The sequence below is a fragment of the Desmodus rotundus genome, chromosome 5 (assembly GCF_022682495.2).
Source record: "Desmodus rotundus isolate HL8 chromosome 5, HLdesRot8A.1, whole genome shotgun sequence".
NCBI lineage: Eukaryota > Metazoa > Chordata > Mammalia > Chiroptera > Phyllostomidae > Desmodus > Desmodus rotundus.
The window spans coordinates 94010146-94029489 of record NC_071391.1 but is presented as its reverse complement, the minus strand read 5'-3'; the positions used below and the strand labels follow the sequence as shown (position 1 = coordinate 94029489).

Genomic DNA, 19344 nt, shown 5'->3' with positions numbered 1-19344 from the left:
TTGTAGCTTCTATATAAACATATAAGACAACTGTCAAAACATATTTTGATTTTACTTATTCTAAAAGCATATTCTTTATAGACTTACTCTTAAATTATTTTGTTACCTAGTGTTTAAGCATAGACTTAACAACAATAGATAGCTGTCACTGGGTGAATAACTCTTAAGTGTAGAACATTCTCCCCACTGTAAGAAGTTCCTTTGAAATTTTATTGCCCCTGAATTTAGGTGAAGTCATTATACCCTTTATTAAAATAAGTAATTTTTAAAAAATAACAAAAAGGAAAAAGAAGCACACATCTGTCTTTCTGCTTCTTACCCTTGGAGGCACCTCGTCACTGTCTGATCTAGACCAAGCCTTTTGAGTGGGGTCAGGTACCTCCGACTTAGAGTCAGAATTCTGACTTAGCACCTCACTGCGGGAAGGTGGACATGGGTCCTGAGAGCGAAGATGGTGGTGTGCAAATTTGGGAGGAGAAGGGTCACTGAAGGAATGGGATCTCGAGACAGGGGAAACATTGTTCTTGAGAGATGCCAGGTGGGACCACTGTACCTTACAAGAAAACAAAACACAAAACATTCAATGCGTTCTGCATAAAATGCTTTTTCTGGTCAATACCAAATCCAAAGCAAGGAACTGGGAAATGCAAACTGGGTGCTACAGTATTAGGTAAGCCAGGCAGAAAAACTTTAAAGTGAAGAAGTGACCTGGGGAACACAATATGTAGAAAAAGAACAAATGTACACTTAAAAGGAAAACTCTTTTAATATCCAGACAAACATTACAGATAGCAGTAAACATGAAGATTAAAAAAAAAAAGGCTTATAGAACTCATGCCCTGATGGGGGGATAACGTGTTACACGCACATAGATATCAAAGCAGACTGGACAGGGAGAGAGGGAGAGAGGTCACGAGGTGAGCACTGCCATCCATGCAGACCTATCTATCCACCCTCACAGTAAGACTTCAGACCACGTAACAGCAAAAGAACACATTTAATGAGCACAGATAGACCCCTCATGTTTTGATAGACTATAAATACAGGGTCCGGCAGAAGTAACACCTGTGTGAGTGTGGTTGGTAGGGTAATAATACGGTTGTAGTAATTTAGTTTTAATTTGAACATTTCACCTAAAATGTCATATGGTGTGCTTGAGTGTGATGTTGTTACGTTACAGAATCACATGCTTATGATTTCGTAATAAAAGATTCTGTAACAAAAAGGGGTGTTGTTTGTGCCGGACCCTGTAGAATAACTTAAAAACAGCCAACTTTTCAAATACACCAACAATTTTCTTTCTTTCTTTTCCCAAGTCTTAAAACACTCAAACCCTAGATCTGCATGCACCTTCATACTAGTTACGATAAAAGAACTTTAATTTTTTTGAGAAATATTCATTAGTATGATTCCCTAAATTGACCTTCTACTTGTTAACTGAATTTTTCTGGTTGCTTTCAAATTGGGAAAACAATCTCTGAAATAATCTGTATTTTCTTTAAATTAAATTTTATTATTTTAAAATGTGTTTAATATTCCAATTTATATTATTCCAGCTTTATATCTATTACATCAATGCATTTAATGAAAACTGGAAATGCCAAATCGTAATTGAGTCAACCTCCCCAAAAGTGAGATTCAAAATTAGTTCCAGATTTATGATTTCTAAGTGACAGTCACATAAATCTAGTTATTGGTATAATCCCAGATGCCTGAAATGTTTTAAATTTTCAGGGATAGGGGGGAAGCACAGAACTGAAAGTATTATCTGTAACTAAAATTTTTTAAAACATGAGTTTTAGAAGAGAGTCCTAAGGCTATACTTTCAGGGATCATTTCTAAAGTTCGTTACTAGAATAGAGTCCTACCTAAAAAAGTTTCCCCAAAGAGAATGTTTTCATAGATGTATGTTTCAGCCAAAAGCAACTTTACATAAGAGGAAAAGGGAGACTATTTCCAGGCACTATATTAATTAATCATTAGTATAAAAAGTAGTCTATACAATTCAGGAAATTCTATTTTCTAAACTGCTAGTGGCCAAATAGATAAAGATTTTCTATTCATGGTGGGTTTTAACTTTCAGAATAAAAAATTTAATACTGGACTCTTCACATGAATGTCATCAAGCCTATTCTACTAGTCCCTCTTCCCTTCCCTTCTCTTTCTTCTCTCTGCCCTTTCTTGCTCTCCTTTGTTCCCTTTTTCTTTCTATCCCTTGCTCTCTGGAGTTACCATTGGCTTGTGGGACAGCTCTTCTGTGAATCAAGAAGCTGCTTATCCCATGTAAATATACCACCCAATATACCCTTCCCTCCACCCAACACACACCCACAATATCTCATGGTAAGGTCCTGGATCTTTATTGTTTGAATTCCTCCACACTGTGTTTATTTACTGTAAAGCACATTCAAATCCTCATTTGAATTTGTTTTTCTAAATACCAAAGCAAATTCTATCTACAAGGAAGTGAACTTACGCCTCCCAACACGTATAAACATCAGTAACAAGTAACCTTAGGCCTAAGAATTTGTTTCCAATATTCTGAGTTACATGCTACATGGAGTAAAATGTCTAAAACTCAGTTGTTTTCAGCAAGAAAGCGGGAATCCATGGAATCTAAGATCTCTGCCACGGGTACCCTTAGCTGCCTATTTTCCTCTCCAGACAAGAGAGCATTCTCTTAACCTCAGCACTCTGCCCGGAGGGTCTCCCTCACCTAGAAAGGGCAGCAGGCTGTGGTTGATCAATGAGAGCTTGTGACTCTGACCCACTTTAGGGAAAGCCACACCTAACACATTCCATTGGATTGTAATTTTTTTTAGACCTTTGAACCTTTTGAGAATCCGATAAATGACCCTTTTCCCAGAAAAAAAATGTGCGCACTTGGACAAACCAGAAACTTGTGCGTGGAGTTTCAGGGTCCTCATTGGCTCTCTGAAGTTCCATGCATGGAACATGCCAGGCACCAAAGATCACAGGTTAAGAAAAGGTCTGGTTCTCCCTCTATGTACTTGTAACACAAGATTTCTAAAAACTAAACTAAAAAAAATCTTTTTATTAGAATAAGACGACACTTACTTGTGAAAATCTGATTTAGGGGAGGAAAAACATGAGACTAAGAGAAGATATCACTGAATCTAAATATTCTTAATAAATACAACAAAAATCTCTTTAAAAATTCCTTATTTCCCCTATCAACTGAGGGCATGCCTTCTTTAAGTTGGTCTAAACTTACTCCTGCTAATCTCTTCTCTTTTTAAATGTGGTAACACACCAAAATGTGAATACTATGAGCAGGCTAGTAACTCAATGAGTTATCATGTGCATCTCCTTGATCCACAGCCACTGGCTGTTCTACCTGTGGCTCAGCTGGTCTCTGCAGGGCAGGATGCACAGACTCGGAGTTGCCATTGGAAAAAGACTCTGATCTGGAAGGCACTGGTGGCTCCAATACTCTGCCTGTCTGCTTAGACTGGGCTTCAGGGGAGCTGTGGTTAGTTTTCCTATATCTATCTTCCACCTGTGTCAGAGAATTAGAAGATATAACTCAATGTTAGTGGGGGAAAGCAGATACCAAAGAAAGCCTGGAAGTGGATGGACTGTAAAGCAAAATTTTCCATTTACTTTAACTACAGGAAAAGAAAAGAATAGTTTAAAAATGGAGGAGGCAAATAAAGCAAGGCCAGGATTTGATTCAGGGTAAAGAGATACTTATGAGAATAAAAGTTGAAAGAGGCAGCCTTTAAATTCTCCTCCTGGCAAGAATTCTAGGGTTGTACATGAAGGTAATAAACTAGAAAAATAAGTAAATGTGTCACAACCAAATAAACCAACAGATTAAAAGAATATTATCAGGAATCCAAAACACATTTCATTCCAGCAAAAAAGGGCATTCCAGAACATTTGTTCCCAGATTCTAACACTCTGTGAGGGCCAGAAAAGGTGGAAGGGTGCCACCTACAGGCTAGGATCCAACGTACCCTAGAGGCTGACCAAGCTTGCTCCCTCGCTTCCTAGGATCCCAGAATAGTGACTGCTTTGCCACATCCTTACTGGGAGGTTCTCCCAAATATGCCAATTTGGTAAAAAATCAGGATCACTGAAAAGTCAGTAAATCGGGCTATAGGCACACTTCACTCTCACTGCAAGTTTGGAAAAATAGTTAACCAGGCCACCATTCCTCCCATTTACATTTTAAAGAATAATTCTGCCGTACAATATTACCCCTTTTTATTTAGTTTAGTGCTCAATTCATCTGAGAATTGTTAATAAAGGCATTCTGGTCCTTCATGGATAAAACACTTAACTAGATAAGAGAGTCCCCTCCCTTCTCAGAACCGCAATTTCTCAGCTAGAAAACCAAGTGGGTGGATCACCAGCTAAAGTCTATGCCCTCTTCTAGCGTTATTATTATCCTGTTCTTAAGAGGCAGAGAATCAACACAGGATCAATGTCTAAGCAACACAGGAAAGCAGATACCTCTCGAGCTCTGTCACCAGGCTCAAAGTGGGGCTTGGGCTCTGGAACATGGTAGCTTGGCTTGCTCCTTTCCTGCTGTGGTGGCAGCTGCTGCTGTGGGTGTGGCCTCCGGTGGTCATGCTGTAGAGACAGGAGATATGCTTGTTCTTGTTGCAACTGTCTCTGGAGCCTCTCTGCCTGCCGGTGCTCCTCCATCTCCCGCCATCGGCACTCCTTGGAGAGGGAGAGAACACTAAATCTATGGGAAATGGAAATCTTGCCTCTTCTCTGATTCATTCTCAACTTTATTTTTAAAAGATCATGCTATTTTTCCCCCATGTTTTGTTAACAAAGCAAAATGGGTCGGATTTTAAGTAGCGTATTACCTGTGGAAAAATCTGACAGCTTGTTGCTAACAATAATATCACTGGACAGAGTAAGAGAGAATTCAATTAAAAGTCAGTAGCAGTGGTTTCAAAAGGTACCTAGAGTAAACTAGGTAAAAATCCTATGGCAAGTGCTTTGAACCTTCAGCCCTTAGCATTCTTGCTTATTCACTGAATGCCAACTTCTTTTCAAAACCTGTCTATCTACCAAACGAGAACAGTTAAGTTATTAGTGGGAAATAAGTGAATAAATAAAAGCCACCTGGAAATGTGCCCCAAGCATTAGGACCACAGAGGATGTCTCCACTTGAGCCTGTCAGCCCACAGCACTAACCACAATGGTCTGGTGATGAACACAGCTCTGCCCAGCTGAGGGGAGGGGAGGACACACGAGCCCTGGCACTACAGAACAAGACAGATATGGGCGTTACCAGTAACATGGCCTGCTCCTGGAGCAGCTGCTGCTGAAGGAGTTCCAAGTGCCGCTGCTCCTCTTCTAGCTGTCGCCTGATATACTCCTGTCACACAGAAATTACCCAGCAATCAATTTATCCAAAAGGAAAGCATCAGAACCACCTGAAGGAAGCACCAAGAACCACCTGCCCCATCGTCTTTACTAAGTGGTAATTCACTTAGTAATGAATCTCTAACAAAATCTATTGCTAAGAATTTTCCCAAGAACTTCAAACTGGCCACTAAGACCTGAAGAGTCTAATAAATAATAACATGCCCTCCAATGGTATACACAATGGTATCTGGAAGGTTTTCTGTTAGAAAACAGCTGTTATACACAACTGCTGGGTTTTAAAGGACTGTGATGTTCCCCTTAAGATGGCAGACCGCAGAAATCAGTTTAATTTTAGGAAAGCAGAGGGTCCTCATTAATAAATGTCTGCTTATTACTCATTATTTATAACAATCATGGGTTGCCAATTTTAAAATCCCAAACCAAATTTGTTTACTATTAAAATACAACAAACACGATTTGTATTTTGTCTGATGATATGGAAGATACCTAGAATGACTACATTCTAGAAGCCCCAGTCTGGGAACACGAGACTCAGGCAACTTTTCACAAATGAACAGGCCAGGTCCTTCATGATGAGGGGGTGTGTGGGGGTGTGGGGGTGTGGTGGTGTGAATGTGTGTGTGTCTGTGAGAGAGAAAGGAGAGGGTGGAGGTGAATGGTTTCCAATGAGAAAAGAAAGATAAACAATGAAAACAGGTAAACATATCCAAAATATGCATATAAAGAGGAAAAATCCAAACTTGAAGCTACATGTGAATTTAATGGGCTTGGAAATCAAGAGACCTTAGCCTATGACCTCTGGCCAGCTCTCAACCTCCCATTTCCTCAGTTTTCTCATCTGAGAAACTACTACCAAGATTATTCTCTCCCAACTCTCAATATTTTTATGTGAGGCTCAAATGTGAGATAGATACAAAATAACTTCAAAAAGAACAAATATTTCACATACAAAAAAAATTTCCTTCCGTTTCAACAGGGAAGAAAGCTAAGTACTCTACAAGGAAAGTAGGCCAAGGGGTCTATGAGGGCAAATTTTATTCTGAAAGTCAGATTATTTTGTAGGGCTACTGCTAACAATGCACCAATGCCAAGCTACACACTTTAAGATAAAAATAACCACACATTTGGGCTGAACACAAATTTTAGATAAGCAATTATTCTACCTGAGAGAATGATGGATAACAGAAATTGAGAATATAAATTTCCTTAGGTTTACCTTACAAAGCAAATTTAGCTCCCCCCTGGAAAAAAAAAAAAAAAAAGCCAGTCCAGGGGAAGCATATTATCCACAAGACCAGTGGCAAATGCACTGATTCCAAACGGGCTCCATTTAAACCTAACCCTCCACGATATATGCTATGCCAAGGACTGCCCGAGCATGGAATATGACCATCCCCAGCAACGGCTGGAAAGGAATCTGCTTCCAACTCATTTTTGCTTTGAACTAGACAGAATTAAACCATAAATTAAAGGATCAAATAGCACACTCATTTGTTTTCTGCCTTCAAAACACAGGGAAAACTGAAAAATCCACATCTATCCAAATCACAAAGGTCCTAACCTACAGTCAATGAATACACAGAACACAATTACACATGTACACAAAAAAGCATCTTATGCAGAAATGTCCCCCAGCACTGTTAACATGGGAATAATTACTTAGCAACAGAATAAGAAAAGCAGAATAAAACTGATTTTTGATGCTATTTTTTTAAAAGAGGCAGTGAAGAATACTTGCTATACACAAAAGCTAATGACTGCCATTAGAACAGCAAAGACTAAGTATTACTTTCATACCATCCTGCCACAATCAAATTGTGAGGATTAAGTTGTGATTTAATGTTTAAAACGCGTAGTGTATGTTTTGTCTTCTTTGCAGTCCCCAAGTGTAAATCAGAATGTGAAACAAAACCACCTAAAACATACCAGTTACCTGGTACATGATGTCATTAAGGTAACAGATAAAGGATATCACTTAAATCCTAGGAGATACCAGTAATGCAGCAGGCAGACCCAAGTCTCAGAAAACCTGAGGCATATCATTACTGTCAAGGATATTAACTGGATAACCAAATCTGGAAATTAATACCATTATACTCAAGTACTTTAAGTATGAATCTCAAGTGTTATTTAAATTTGTCCCCATATCTTTTTTCTTTATTCAAAGCTTTGTTATGATAAAGAGTGATTCATCCAAAGAAATGCAAGGCAAGGATGGGATGCACACCGACAACACGGAAAACAGACAGCTCAGTCCATTTCTGTTTGCACAGGTGGTTCAGGGAACAAAGAGACACCTAAAGACAACCATGTCTGGCATTAATAAAATGCCATAAATATTACGAAAACCTGATCTTCTTTGGTTAAACAAAACAATAATGTTGTTACATTTGTTACATGCTCCATATGTATATCCTGAATTATATGCAAATATATATTAAATTTCCAGTGGCTACTTCAAATATTGCTCATAAGAAATTTCTTACAGTTGGTTTTTAATTTCACTTTAAAAAGGTTAATTATCTACAGATATATTAGGTTTAAAGCATTTTAGCTGAAGAAGAGAAGGAATATTAAGAACTCTTTGAACCATCATACTATTTGTAGACCACTTTTTCTGGTTTCAAGGTTTCTAAAGTGTTGTAATTTATACATATTTTTAAAGACAAGAAACTCAATTTACTGGTGGACTTTCAATTGTGTCCTGAATACGTGCATACACGTATGTATACTTTTGCCCCAAATACCCCAACTCTACAAAGTAAGAAACCTCACAAACTCACGTTTGGAACATTCTTTGTGAACTAACCTGCTCTCTTTCAACTCTCCTCTTCTCCTCTTCTGCCCGTCTCCTATCATCTTCCTCTTTACGCCTTCTCTCCAGTTCCTCCAGACGTTTCTTCTCTTCTTGTTCTCTTCTCCGCTGCTCACGTTCCTGCTGCCTTCTAGCTTCACGCTCTCTCCTTTGTTGCTATGTAAGGAAAGATGTAATCAGCAGGGACTTTCTGGCTGTGGCTCTCAGGACCATTTGCTGAGCAGTTACAGCAAATTAAGAGGCATTCATGGACACTGTCTCTACTGGCCAATTATCCCACACTGCCACCTGACCTATATGTACCAGCTTCCTCATAAATACTGGTTAAAGGTGCTGTGTTTCTTTGAATCTTTATAGGGTTTGGTTTCATTTTTGTATCAATCATTCGTCATTCTTCACTGTACCCCAGCAATCAGGTGACAGGGAATTCTTAATCCTTGAGTATCACTAACAGTTACCCAAGGCCCTAAGTCAGCAAAAAACACAAAAGAGAATGAAATAAAGGGAAATAGAAATATGGCAAGTAAGTAAAGGAGAGAAATAATTAAAAAGGTGGGGGAGGCACAAATCAGAAAAGAGAAACTGATGTCAACAAGAATAAGAAATGTCATTATTACTACTATGAATATATTATTAAATAACTGATTTTGAGCACATGCTTACTATGCATCTCACACTGTGGTAAGTATTCAATACTTGATACTCTTTATTTTATGTACCTTACCTAATATAATTCTCATAACAAACCCAGGAAATAGGTATTTCATTCCTATTCTATAGATGAGAAAATAGGTTCAGAAAAACTAAGGGACTTGCCCAGTGTCACAAGCTAGCAAGCACCCAGCTGGAAGGGTCACTCTGTCTCTAAAGCCTATCCTATTAACCAGACATCATCCTGCATTCCATCACCAGGTGCAAAAGGTATTACTGACTCGCCACACTGGCTCTGACGGCCTTTCCTGCTCTAGGCTGCTCAATTTACCCCACAGTACAGAGCAACGTGACACACTGGGCACCCTTCTGGCTGCTTGTCTCATCCACGCCCAGACGTCTGTGAGCAAAGCCCTTCCTCAGTGCAAACTATAAAATTAACAAGATCTTCCCGTGGATATGAAAAAAATGCTAGCCTCCAGACAGGCACTGTCCATCAGAACTCTCTGAGATGAGAAAATGTTCTGTCTTAAAGCCATTCAATACAGTGGCCACTAACCAAACGCTGTTACTAAGCACCTGAATTGTGATTAGTATGACTGAGAAAGTGAGTTTCTAATTTTATCTCATTAAAGTTAATTTAAATAATCATGTGGTCAGTGGCTACTATATTAGTCATTACATTTCTCAAGACACAAGAATCCAGTATTAACACAAACTTTAATGTGACACTGAGATTAAATATTTTAAAAAAACAAGAAACGTCAGAGTAAAGCATTGGTGATATTGGACACAAGTATTTAAAATGGGTATACAAAATAAAGTGTTTGTTGTTGGCTAAGTTTTCCTTCTGAGTTTTTCCCCTGACACTGGACTATCTTTCAATCTGAAGGTATACACACTCAAAAAGGATTTCCTGACAAATGTACAGCATCTTACTTGTGGAATAACTGAACAGAAAAGATTACTTGGTGTTTTTTCTCTCTCAGTTGAGTAATACATCAGCATTATTCTCAATGAAGCTTGGAGTGAGCTTTCAGCCCCACCTCCTCTCTCATTTCATACATTCCATGTTTTGTGTTTTCCCCCAGTCCCTTGTCTGCTCTTAGAATTCAATGCACAAAACTCACCTGTTTCCCCTGGGTGGGGGTGACATCATGAGAAGAACCGTGTTCCTGTCCTGGTGTTTCAAACACCGATAATGCCCTCATACAATGCACTTGCTGCCTGCCGCTTGCTAGCTTAATGCTTTTATGCTTTTTTTAAATCTTAGAAAAAGAGAAAAATGAGCCACCAGAGTATGTTCAAAACCCTATCTAGGAGGATAACTGTGAGCAACTGCCCGTGTGATATAGGACTTAAAAGCTGAGCTTTTTGCACTGAGGCCATTTGTCCTGTATCATTTGCATGAGGCCAAAGGGGGCATGGCCTCAGCCCTGCATACTGTCCCATGCCCCTTAGGGCGAGAGGCTTTTCTTTACTAAAACTAGCTACCAGAACATAAACAAAAACACTTTCCCAACCCAGGGCTCCATGAAAAACATAACAGAAACTTGAGGTCAGAAATCTGAGAGTCACCTCCAAGCACTGGTTGGAGCCTTTCTTCTTCAAAGCATATCAAGCAAAGACCTTTAATTTTATACCTGTGGCTTTTTCTATACAGGAGCAAAAAAAATTTCTACTAGTACATCACTTACAATAAATATACAGTAGCTGAGAACACAACCATTTTTCTAACACTGGGATTAAAAACCATTATAATTTGCCAATTGAAAAACATGGGTTTCTCTGCTTTAAATAGAAGTTATTTAATTCTTTCAGATATTCCTAGCTAGCCAAATTTCTCAAAGGAAAACATCTTTTGGACTTTGAGTAAAGATACATTAAAGATAAAACAAAAAACCTTCTGATAACCTTAAGCTGAAATGCAAAGAATGTCTCTCACTCAATCAGTTTTAAAGCTCGCACCACATGAGGTCTTCTTGAAGAGGTAAAAGTGGAAGCATCTGGAAGCTTCAGTCCTGAGGAGCAATGAGGGTAACTTCATGCACACTACCATTTTTACTTGCGGCTTAAGTTCTGAGGAACAATCATGGTGAAGCTGGTGACAACCAGGACACTCTGATGTTTATAAAAAAGAAATAAGTTGTTACCATACACTGGGGTTAGCAAACACCTGAAGGCCAGGGAAGAAGGGTCCCATTTCTGGATGAAAGAAACAGCCCATAGTCACAGACAGAGAGCTTCCTTCGTGGGCATGGAAACAACTTCCCTCAGTCAGACAAAAGGCAAACAGCAGAAGATGAAAACAAAAGAAAGGCAACTTGTGTCTACACCCTTAAACATTCTCCCTCAGCTTCAGAGAATTCAAGTCCCAAACCAATCAGAATAATGTGAACAGGTCAGAAGAGGCAAAGGATCTTATATATTGAATGTTACAACTTCAGATAACAAAGTAGCCAAGATGCATTAACCGGGTTCTCTGAGAAGTTTTAGAGTGCACCACGGAGATCTTTTTTTTTTTTTTTTTGATTTTATTTACTTTTAGAGAGAGAGAGGGGGAAAGGGAGGGAGAAAGAGGGAGAGAAACATTGATGTGCAAGAGGATACATCTATTGGTTGCCTCACAGACACCCCCAAATGGGTGCCCGGCCCACAACCGAGGCATGTGCTCTGACTGGGAATCGAACCAACAACCTTTCAGTTTGCAGGCCAGTACTCAACCCACTGAGCCACACCAGCCATGGCCACCATGGAGTTCTAAAGAGAGAAGTGAAAGGACCCAAGGACTGGGGGTTTTGATCTTGACTCAGCTGCCCTGGTACAAGCCACTTAACCCCCATGAGCCTCAGTCTCCTGACTTGTCAAAAGGTGCAGTGGGGGTGGAAAGGAGGCAGTCTGTACTAGGTATCATCATGGCATAGAGTCTGCAATAAAAACTTTTGGAAGACATCAATAGTTTATGTCTGAACTGAGAAAAAAATTTTAAAAGGTTTCATAAGCAGTGAACTAGAAGAGAATCATTCCTCTTGGAAAGATCTGGGCTCTATCCTTCCCTGCCTACACCCTGGGAAATGTGACCAGAAGTGGTGAGATTGAAAGTCAACAGGAGGGAAGTAAAGAACTGATATGTTACATCTCTACATCAACGGTCTCTAAAAGTGAGCAAGACTATCAATTGGAGGATAGGAAAAGAAAACCAACCAACTTAGAACTTCTCCTTATTTACATTTGTAGCTCACCCTTTCAAGACAGTGATTTTTGCCATGTTTTATGAGGTGCATAGTGCAACAGTATGTAAATGCATATATCTCTGTCAGATATACATGCTCAATTTTTTAACTGATGGGAAGCATGATGAAACCCCCGAGGCCACTGCACTACTTTAGTCAATGCCACATGACACATGACTACAGACACACACGAAGAGCCCTAGAGATGTGTTTGCTGCCATTTCCTTAGATACTGTGCAGGCTACTAAAATTCTTTAATTTTTAGGCATGATATTGATGTAAAGGTGCCACATGGCTTCATGGTATCACACTTCCAGAAAGAAATGCCATGGGTTACATTTGCTTTTCCCTCTGTTATTTAAAAAACAAAAAAGTTTTTTTTTAATTTTGAAAGCAAACCCTGTCCCTATCTCTACTGATGCCTAAGCTGTTCTCAGAAAGAACCAGACAAAGATTCAAGGCTGTTACTGCGTTGAAGTCTGGAAGAAATGACTGTTGCAGCTGCCAGTCCAGATGCAGCCCAGCACCCAGTTCAAATCAGCCTCAGCATCCCAATCTCCTTGAGTCTTCACAGAAGAAAGGGAGAGGTTGTATAGGAAATCAGAGTAGGAGTGAACCAGTATCAGGGCTGGCTTTCCTCATAACGGCTCTCTCAACTGCAATTCCTGCCACCCCTGGTCCACTGAGGGCAGGCAAGATCCAGGCCAGCCCGTTCCTAAGACCTACTTCTCACTTGCCTCTCCTGCTTTCTATCCCTGAGCTGTCATCACCTGGAGTCTCAGGAAAAGACAGCACCTTGGCGCACATCCTCTGGCTTAGGCTCAAAGTAAAAGCACTCATTCTCATGCAAGGCAGTAAGCTCCAAAGTGGTAAAATGCATAGAATCCATTTCCTTGGTTATTTCCTTGGGTATTTCCTTGGGTCTCTGCCTGGTAGGAAATCTTGACTTAAGAGGCAAATTTTATATGCCCTTACAAGTAGCTGTTTTCATTTTACTCATGTTTTAAATTTTTAAATCAAAGTAAAAAGTACTTTAAAAAGTCAAAAAGTAATATAAGGCTCATGCAAAAAATAAGCTATCCCACTTCTCACTCCCAATTGTTACTACCAAGGTATAACCACTTTCAATGCTTTTAGTTTTTCCCATAGTATTTATATTCTTATATTTCAATAATAGGCTTATAGAGTTATTTTAAAATTTTTTCCACTGCAGACACCATCTATCAACTTCTCCCAAAGAATATCCATTGCACCATACCATCCCATGCACCCAATCTAGTCATGTGGCAATTTCTGGTTAAGTGATAAAACATACTCAAGGCTGAGCCATATACAAGTAACTTTCTTTTTAGTTTTTTTGAGGAGATGACTGCCCTTTTTTGTGTGTTTGCTTGTTTGACAGATTTTCTATGGACCTATCAGAAAATCACCTGTAAAGTCTCTTGCACTACCATACACTCCTTTCAATATGGTCAAATAAATCAAGTATGTTTTTCCTTATTCTTAGAGATTAATCCTCGCACAGCCCTTTCCTGTGCCCATGTGGGCTCACTGATCTCCAGGCATCCCACATTTGCCCAACTACCCAGACATCCTTCTGGACTCTCCTGTATAGGATCCCATTTCCTGAAGCCCTTCTCACCTTTTTTTATTTGCTGGAATGCATCCTCCAATATATTCTTGAGGAAAAATAGCGAGAAGGTAAAAGACTTAAGGACTAGGCATGTCGCAAGAACTCCACTCTCACACTATACAGATAATTTTGGCTGAGGGAAATAATTTCCTGTCAGAGTTTCAAAAGCATTGCCATTTTCCAGTTTCTGATATTGCTCCTGGAGAATGTGAGATCATTCAGAGTCTTGATACCTAGGTCCAAGACCCATTCACATCCCTCGATGTGCTCCCCACACTGCACCTTTTAGACCCTCTTTTCAACCCTGATAGTCTAAACTTTCAAACTGATTTATGTACCTTTCTTTGGGTCTTTTTTCCTTCATTGTGCTGGGTATTCTTTTAAGTTTTTTGATCCAGAAATTCACATTTCTTAGTTCTGGACACTTTTCTTGAATTATTTCTGTATATTCTCCCTATAATATTCATTCTCTCTACCATGTAGTAAATGCTAAACCATCTGGATTGATTTGGTTTTACTTCTGTTCTATTTCCTATAAACTTACCTTCCTGCTCCCTAATTTCTGAGAATTTTATAACAAAAAATTTGAAAGTTATTATCTGAATATTCTTATTTCATGAAAAGCACATCTTCTCTCTTCCCTTTCTAAGGATATGAAGATTCTATGTATGCATGTGTACATGTGTGAGATAGATTCTCTGTTCCCTACATTGTCTCTGTTTCCCTAAAGTTCCTTTTTCTACTTGTCCTGGAATCCTTCACATTACAGGTTTTTTCTTCCTTTTTTATTGTTGTTCAACTACAGCTGACCACATTTCCCCCTCCTTACTATCCCCTGCCCTACCCACCTGCACCCTGACACTCAATCCTCACCCCATCCAGTTGTCTTTGTCCATTACACATGTGCCCTTTACACATGTTCCTTGACAAACTTTTTCCTTCTCTTTCCCATTAACTCCCTTTTCCCACCCCTCTGGTTACTGTTAGTCTGTCTTTATTTCCGTATCTCTGGTTCTACATTGTTTGCTTGTTTGGTTTATTAGGTTCCACTTATAGGTGACATCACTTGGTATTTGTCTTTCACTGCCAGGCTTATTTCACTTAGCATGATGCTCTCCAGTTCCATTCATGCTGACAACAAGGGTAGATATTTCTTCTTTCTTTTTGCTGTGTAGAATTTCATTGTGTAAATGTACCATGTTTTTTTTTATCCACTCAGTTACTGGTGGGCATTTAGGCTGCTTCCAGCACCCGGCTATTGTAATTTGTGCTGCTATGAACACTGGAGTGCCTAGGGTTTTTTTGAATTGGTGTTTCAGGATTCTAAGGGTATAATCTGAGCAGTACAACTGCCAGAAAAGGCAGTTCCATTTTTAGTTTTTTCAGGAAATTTCATACTGTTTTCCACAGTAGCTACATAAGTCTTCATTCCCACCAACAGTGTACTAGGGTTCCCTTTTCTCCACAACTTCACCAGCACTTCTACTTTGTTGATTTGTTTATGACAGCCACTCAGACTGGTGAGAAGTGGTATCTTATTGTGGTTTTAATTTGCATCTCTCTGATGATGGTTAGTGATGCTGAGCATCCTTTCATATGTTTCTGGGCCCTCTGTATGTCCTTCCTGGAGAAGTGTCTGTTCATGTTCTTTGCCCATTTTTTCTTTTTTATTTTTGATTATGCTATTACACTTGTCCCATTCCCCCCAGCCGCCTTATTACCCTCCAACCTGCACACCACCTCCCCCACATTATCCCCCACATTAGTTTGTGTCCATGGGTCGTACATATAAGTTCCTTGACTTTTACATTTCCCATACTCCTCTTAATCTCCCCCTATTATCTAACTACAGTTTATGCTACTTATTCCCTGTAACTTTCCCCCCATAATCCCCTCCCCCTTCCCCTCTGATTAACATCCATGTGATCTCCATTTCTGTGATTCTGTTGCTGTTCTAGCTGTTTGCTTAGTTCATTTTTGTTTTTTTTTTAGGTTTGGTTATTGATATTTGTGAGTTTGGTGTCATTTTACTGTTCTGAATTTTGAACTTCTTTTTCTTATAAATAAGTCTCTTTAACATTTCATAGAATAAGGGCTTGCTGATGATGTACTCCTTTAACTTCACCTTATATGGGAAGCACTTTATATGCCCTTCCATTCTAAAGGAAAGCTTTCTGGATAGAGTAATCTTGAATGTAGGTCCTTTGCCTTTCAAGACTTAGAATACTTCTTTCCAACCCCTTCTTGCCTATAAAGTTTCTTTGGAGAAATCAGCTGATAGTCTTATGGGAACTCCTTTTTAGGTAACTATCTCCTTTATTCTTGCTGCTTTTATGATTCCCTCCTTATGTTTCATCTTATGTAATTACGAAGTGCCTTGGTGTGTGCTTCCTTGGGTCCGAATTCTTTGAGACTCTTTGAGCTTTCTGGATTTCCTGGAAGTATATTTCCTTTGCCAGATTGGGGAAGTTCTCCTTCATTATTTTTTCATATAAATTTTCCATTTCTTGCTCTTCCTCTTCTCCTTCTCGCACGCCTATGATTTGGATGCTGGAATGTTTAAAGTTGTCCTGAAGGTTCCTAAATTTATCCTCATTTTTCTGGATTCTTGTTTCTTCGTTCTGTTCTTGTTGATCATTTCTTTCTTCTGGTCCAAACCATTCGAGTCCCAGTTTCCATCCCATCACTGTTGGTTCCCTGTACATTTCTCTTCATTTCACTTGTCATAGCCTTCACTTTTCCTCTTCTGTGACCATACTCAACGATTTCTGTGAGCATCCTGATTACCAGTACATGGAGCTCTGCATATGATAGGTTCGCTACCTCTACATCACTTACTTAGTTGTATTTTTACTGGAGCTTTGATCTGTTCTTTCATTAAGGCCATTTTTTTGGTCTCGGAGCACCTGTTCCTTTGCCCATTTTTTAACTGGATTGTCTTCCTAGAGTGGAGTCCTGTGAGTTCTTCATATATTTTGGAGATCAAACCCTTGTCCGAGGTATCATCGGCAAATATACTTTCCTATATGGTTGGTTCCCTTTTCACTTTGCTAATGTTTTCTTTAGCCATGAAGCTTTTTATTTTGATGAAGTCCCATTTTTATTCTTTCATTTATGTCTCTTGCTCTAGGGGACATAACAGTGAAAATATTACTGTGTGGAATATCTGAAATTTTCTTGCCTATATTCTCCTCTACAACTTTTATGGTGTCACAACTGGTATTTAAGTCTTTTAGCCACCTTGAATTTATTTTTGTGTATGCTGTACGTTGGTGGTCGAGTATCACTTTATTGCATGTGGCTGTACAGCTCTCCCAAGACCATTTGTTGAAGAGGCTATTTTTATTCCATTTTATGCCTCTGCCACCCCCTTTGTTGAATATTAATTGACCAGAGAGTCTTGGGTTTATTTCTCGGCTCTCTATTCTGTTCCATTCATCTATGTGTCTGTTCTTATGCCACTACCAGGCTGTTTGATTACAGTGGCCTTGTAATATAGTTTGATGTCAGGTATTGTGATCCCTCCGACTTTGTTCTTCTTTCTCAAAATTCCTGTACCTATTCAGTGATTCATGTTTCTATATAAATTTTTGAAATGTTTGTTCTATATCTGTGAAATATGTCACTGGCACTTTAATAGGGATTGTGTTGAATCCATAAATTGCTTTAGGCAGTATGGACATTTTGATAATGTATTACAATTCTTATCATCCATGAAGATGTTATATGCTTCCATTTATTTGTGTCTTCCTTAATTTCTTTCTTCAGTGTTTGTAGTTTTCTGAGTACAGGTCTTTTACCTCCTTGGTTAGGTTTGTTCCTAGGTACTTTATTTTACTTGTAGCTATAGCAAATGGGATTTTATCCCGTGACTTCTGTTTCTGATATTTCATTATTGGTTGTCAAAAATGCCTTTGATTTCTGAGTAAAGACTTTGTATCCCGCTATTTTGACAAAATCACTTATTAGGTCAAGTAGTTTTTTGGTGGAGTGTATAGGATTTCCTATATACACTATCATGTCATCTGCAAACACCCCGACAGTTTTGCTTCCTCCTTTCCAATTTGGATGACTTTTATTACTTTTTCTTGTCTGATCACTGTGGCTATAACTTCCAATGCTATGGTGAATAGAAGTGGTAAAAATGGAAAGCCTTGTCTTGTTCCTGATCTTACTGGGAAAGCATTTAGTTTTTGCCCAGTATGATGTTGGCTGCATGTTTCTCATATATAGCTTTTATCATGTTGAAGCATGCTCCCTCTATTCCCACCTTGCTGAGTGTTATCATAAATACGTGCTGTAATCTTATGAATTATTTTTCTGCACCTATTGATATGATCATGTGATTTTTGTCTTTCCTTTTAAGTTATGTATTACGTTTATTGGTTTGAGAATATTGTACCATCCTTGCATCCCTGGGATGAATCCCACTTGATTATGGTGTATGATCTTTTTAATGTATCGTTGGATTCAATTTGCCAATATGTTGTTGAGGATTTTAGAGTCTATATTCATCAGCAATATTGGCCTGTAGCTTTCTTTCTTTGCTGTGTCTTTGTCTGGTTGTTCAATTAGGATGATGCTGGTCTCATATAAAGAGTTTGGGAGTCTTCCCCCTTCTTGGATTTCTTAGAATAATCTGTGAAGGATAGGGGTTAGCTCTTCCTTAAAGGGTTTGTAGAATTCTCCTGTGAAACCATCTGGTCCAGGGCTTTTGTGTGTTGGGAGTTTTTTGATTACGGCTTCAATTTCACTACCTGTTATTGATCTGATCATGCTTTCTGCTTCTTCTTCATTCAGTTTTGGAAGATTATATTTTCCTACAAATTTGTCTATTTCACCTAGGTTTTCAAATTTCTTGGCATGTAGCTATTTGCAGTAATTTCTTACAATCCTTCGTATTTCTGTAGTATCAGTTGTAATCTCTCCTCTTTCATTTCTTGTGTTTATTTGGGTCCTCTCTCTCTCTTTTTCTTGATGAGTCTGGTTAAAGGTCTGTCAATTTTATTTATCTTTTCAAAGAACCAGCTCCTGGATTTATTGATCATTTCAAATGTTCCTTTAGTCTCTATGTCATTAAATTCTGCTCTGATCTGGATTATTTCCTTCCTTCTAATCCCTCTGGGTTTTGTTTGTTGTTCCTCCAGTTCTTGTAGATGTAGGATTAGGTTGTTTGTTTCTGTATTTTTTAGGTATGTATGTATTGCTATGAACTTCTGTCTTAGGACTGCTTTCACTGTAACTCATAGATTTTGGACTGTTGTATATTCATTTTCTCTTGTTTCTGGAAACCGTTTGATTTCCTCCTTGACCTCATTATTAACCCATTCATTGTTTAATAGCATGCTATTCGGTCTCCATGAGCTTGAATGTTCTTGAGTTTTTTCCTTGAGGTTGGTTTTTAGATTCAAGACGTTGTGGTCTGAGAAAATGCTTCATATGGTTTCAATTTTCTTGAATTTGTTGAGGCTAGTTTTGTATCCTATCATGAGGTCTATCTTTGAAAATGTTCCACGTGCATTAAAAAGACTGTGTATTTTGCTAATTTGGGATGAAAGGTTATACACACACACACACACATATATCAGTAAAGTCCTAATGATCTATGACATCATTCAATGCCTCAATATCCCCATTGA

At 38.8% G+C, this 19344-nt stretch overlaps 1 protein-coding gene across 44 annotated transcripts in view; it reads right to left on the bottom strand.

Moving 5' to 3' along the window:
- Positions 1–19344, bottom strand: part of MAP4K4 (mitogen-activated protein kinase kinase kinase kinase 4) — a 192414-nt gene that overhangs the window by 30016 nt on the left and 143054 nt on the right. For 9 of the 44 annotated variants that reach the window (XM_053923629.1, XM_053923631.1, XM_053923641.1 and 6 more), the window contains 5 exons: positions 8183–8344; positions 5276–5362; positions 4480–4692; positions 3359–3520; positions 320–553 (listed from right to left, as the gene is read on the bottom strand). In XM_053923629.1, the coding sequence (XP_053779604.1) occupies positions 320–553; positions 3359–3520; positions 4480–4692; positions 5276–5362; positions 8183–8344 (858 nt within the window). The remainder of the gene's footprint in view (positions 1–319; positions 554–3358; positions 3521–4479; positions 4693–5275; positions 5363–8182; positions 8345–19344) is intronic. The other 35 variants (XM_053923638.1, XM_053923639.1, XM_053923663.1 and 32 more) reach the window with 11 other exon arrangements.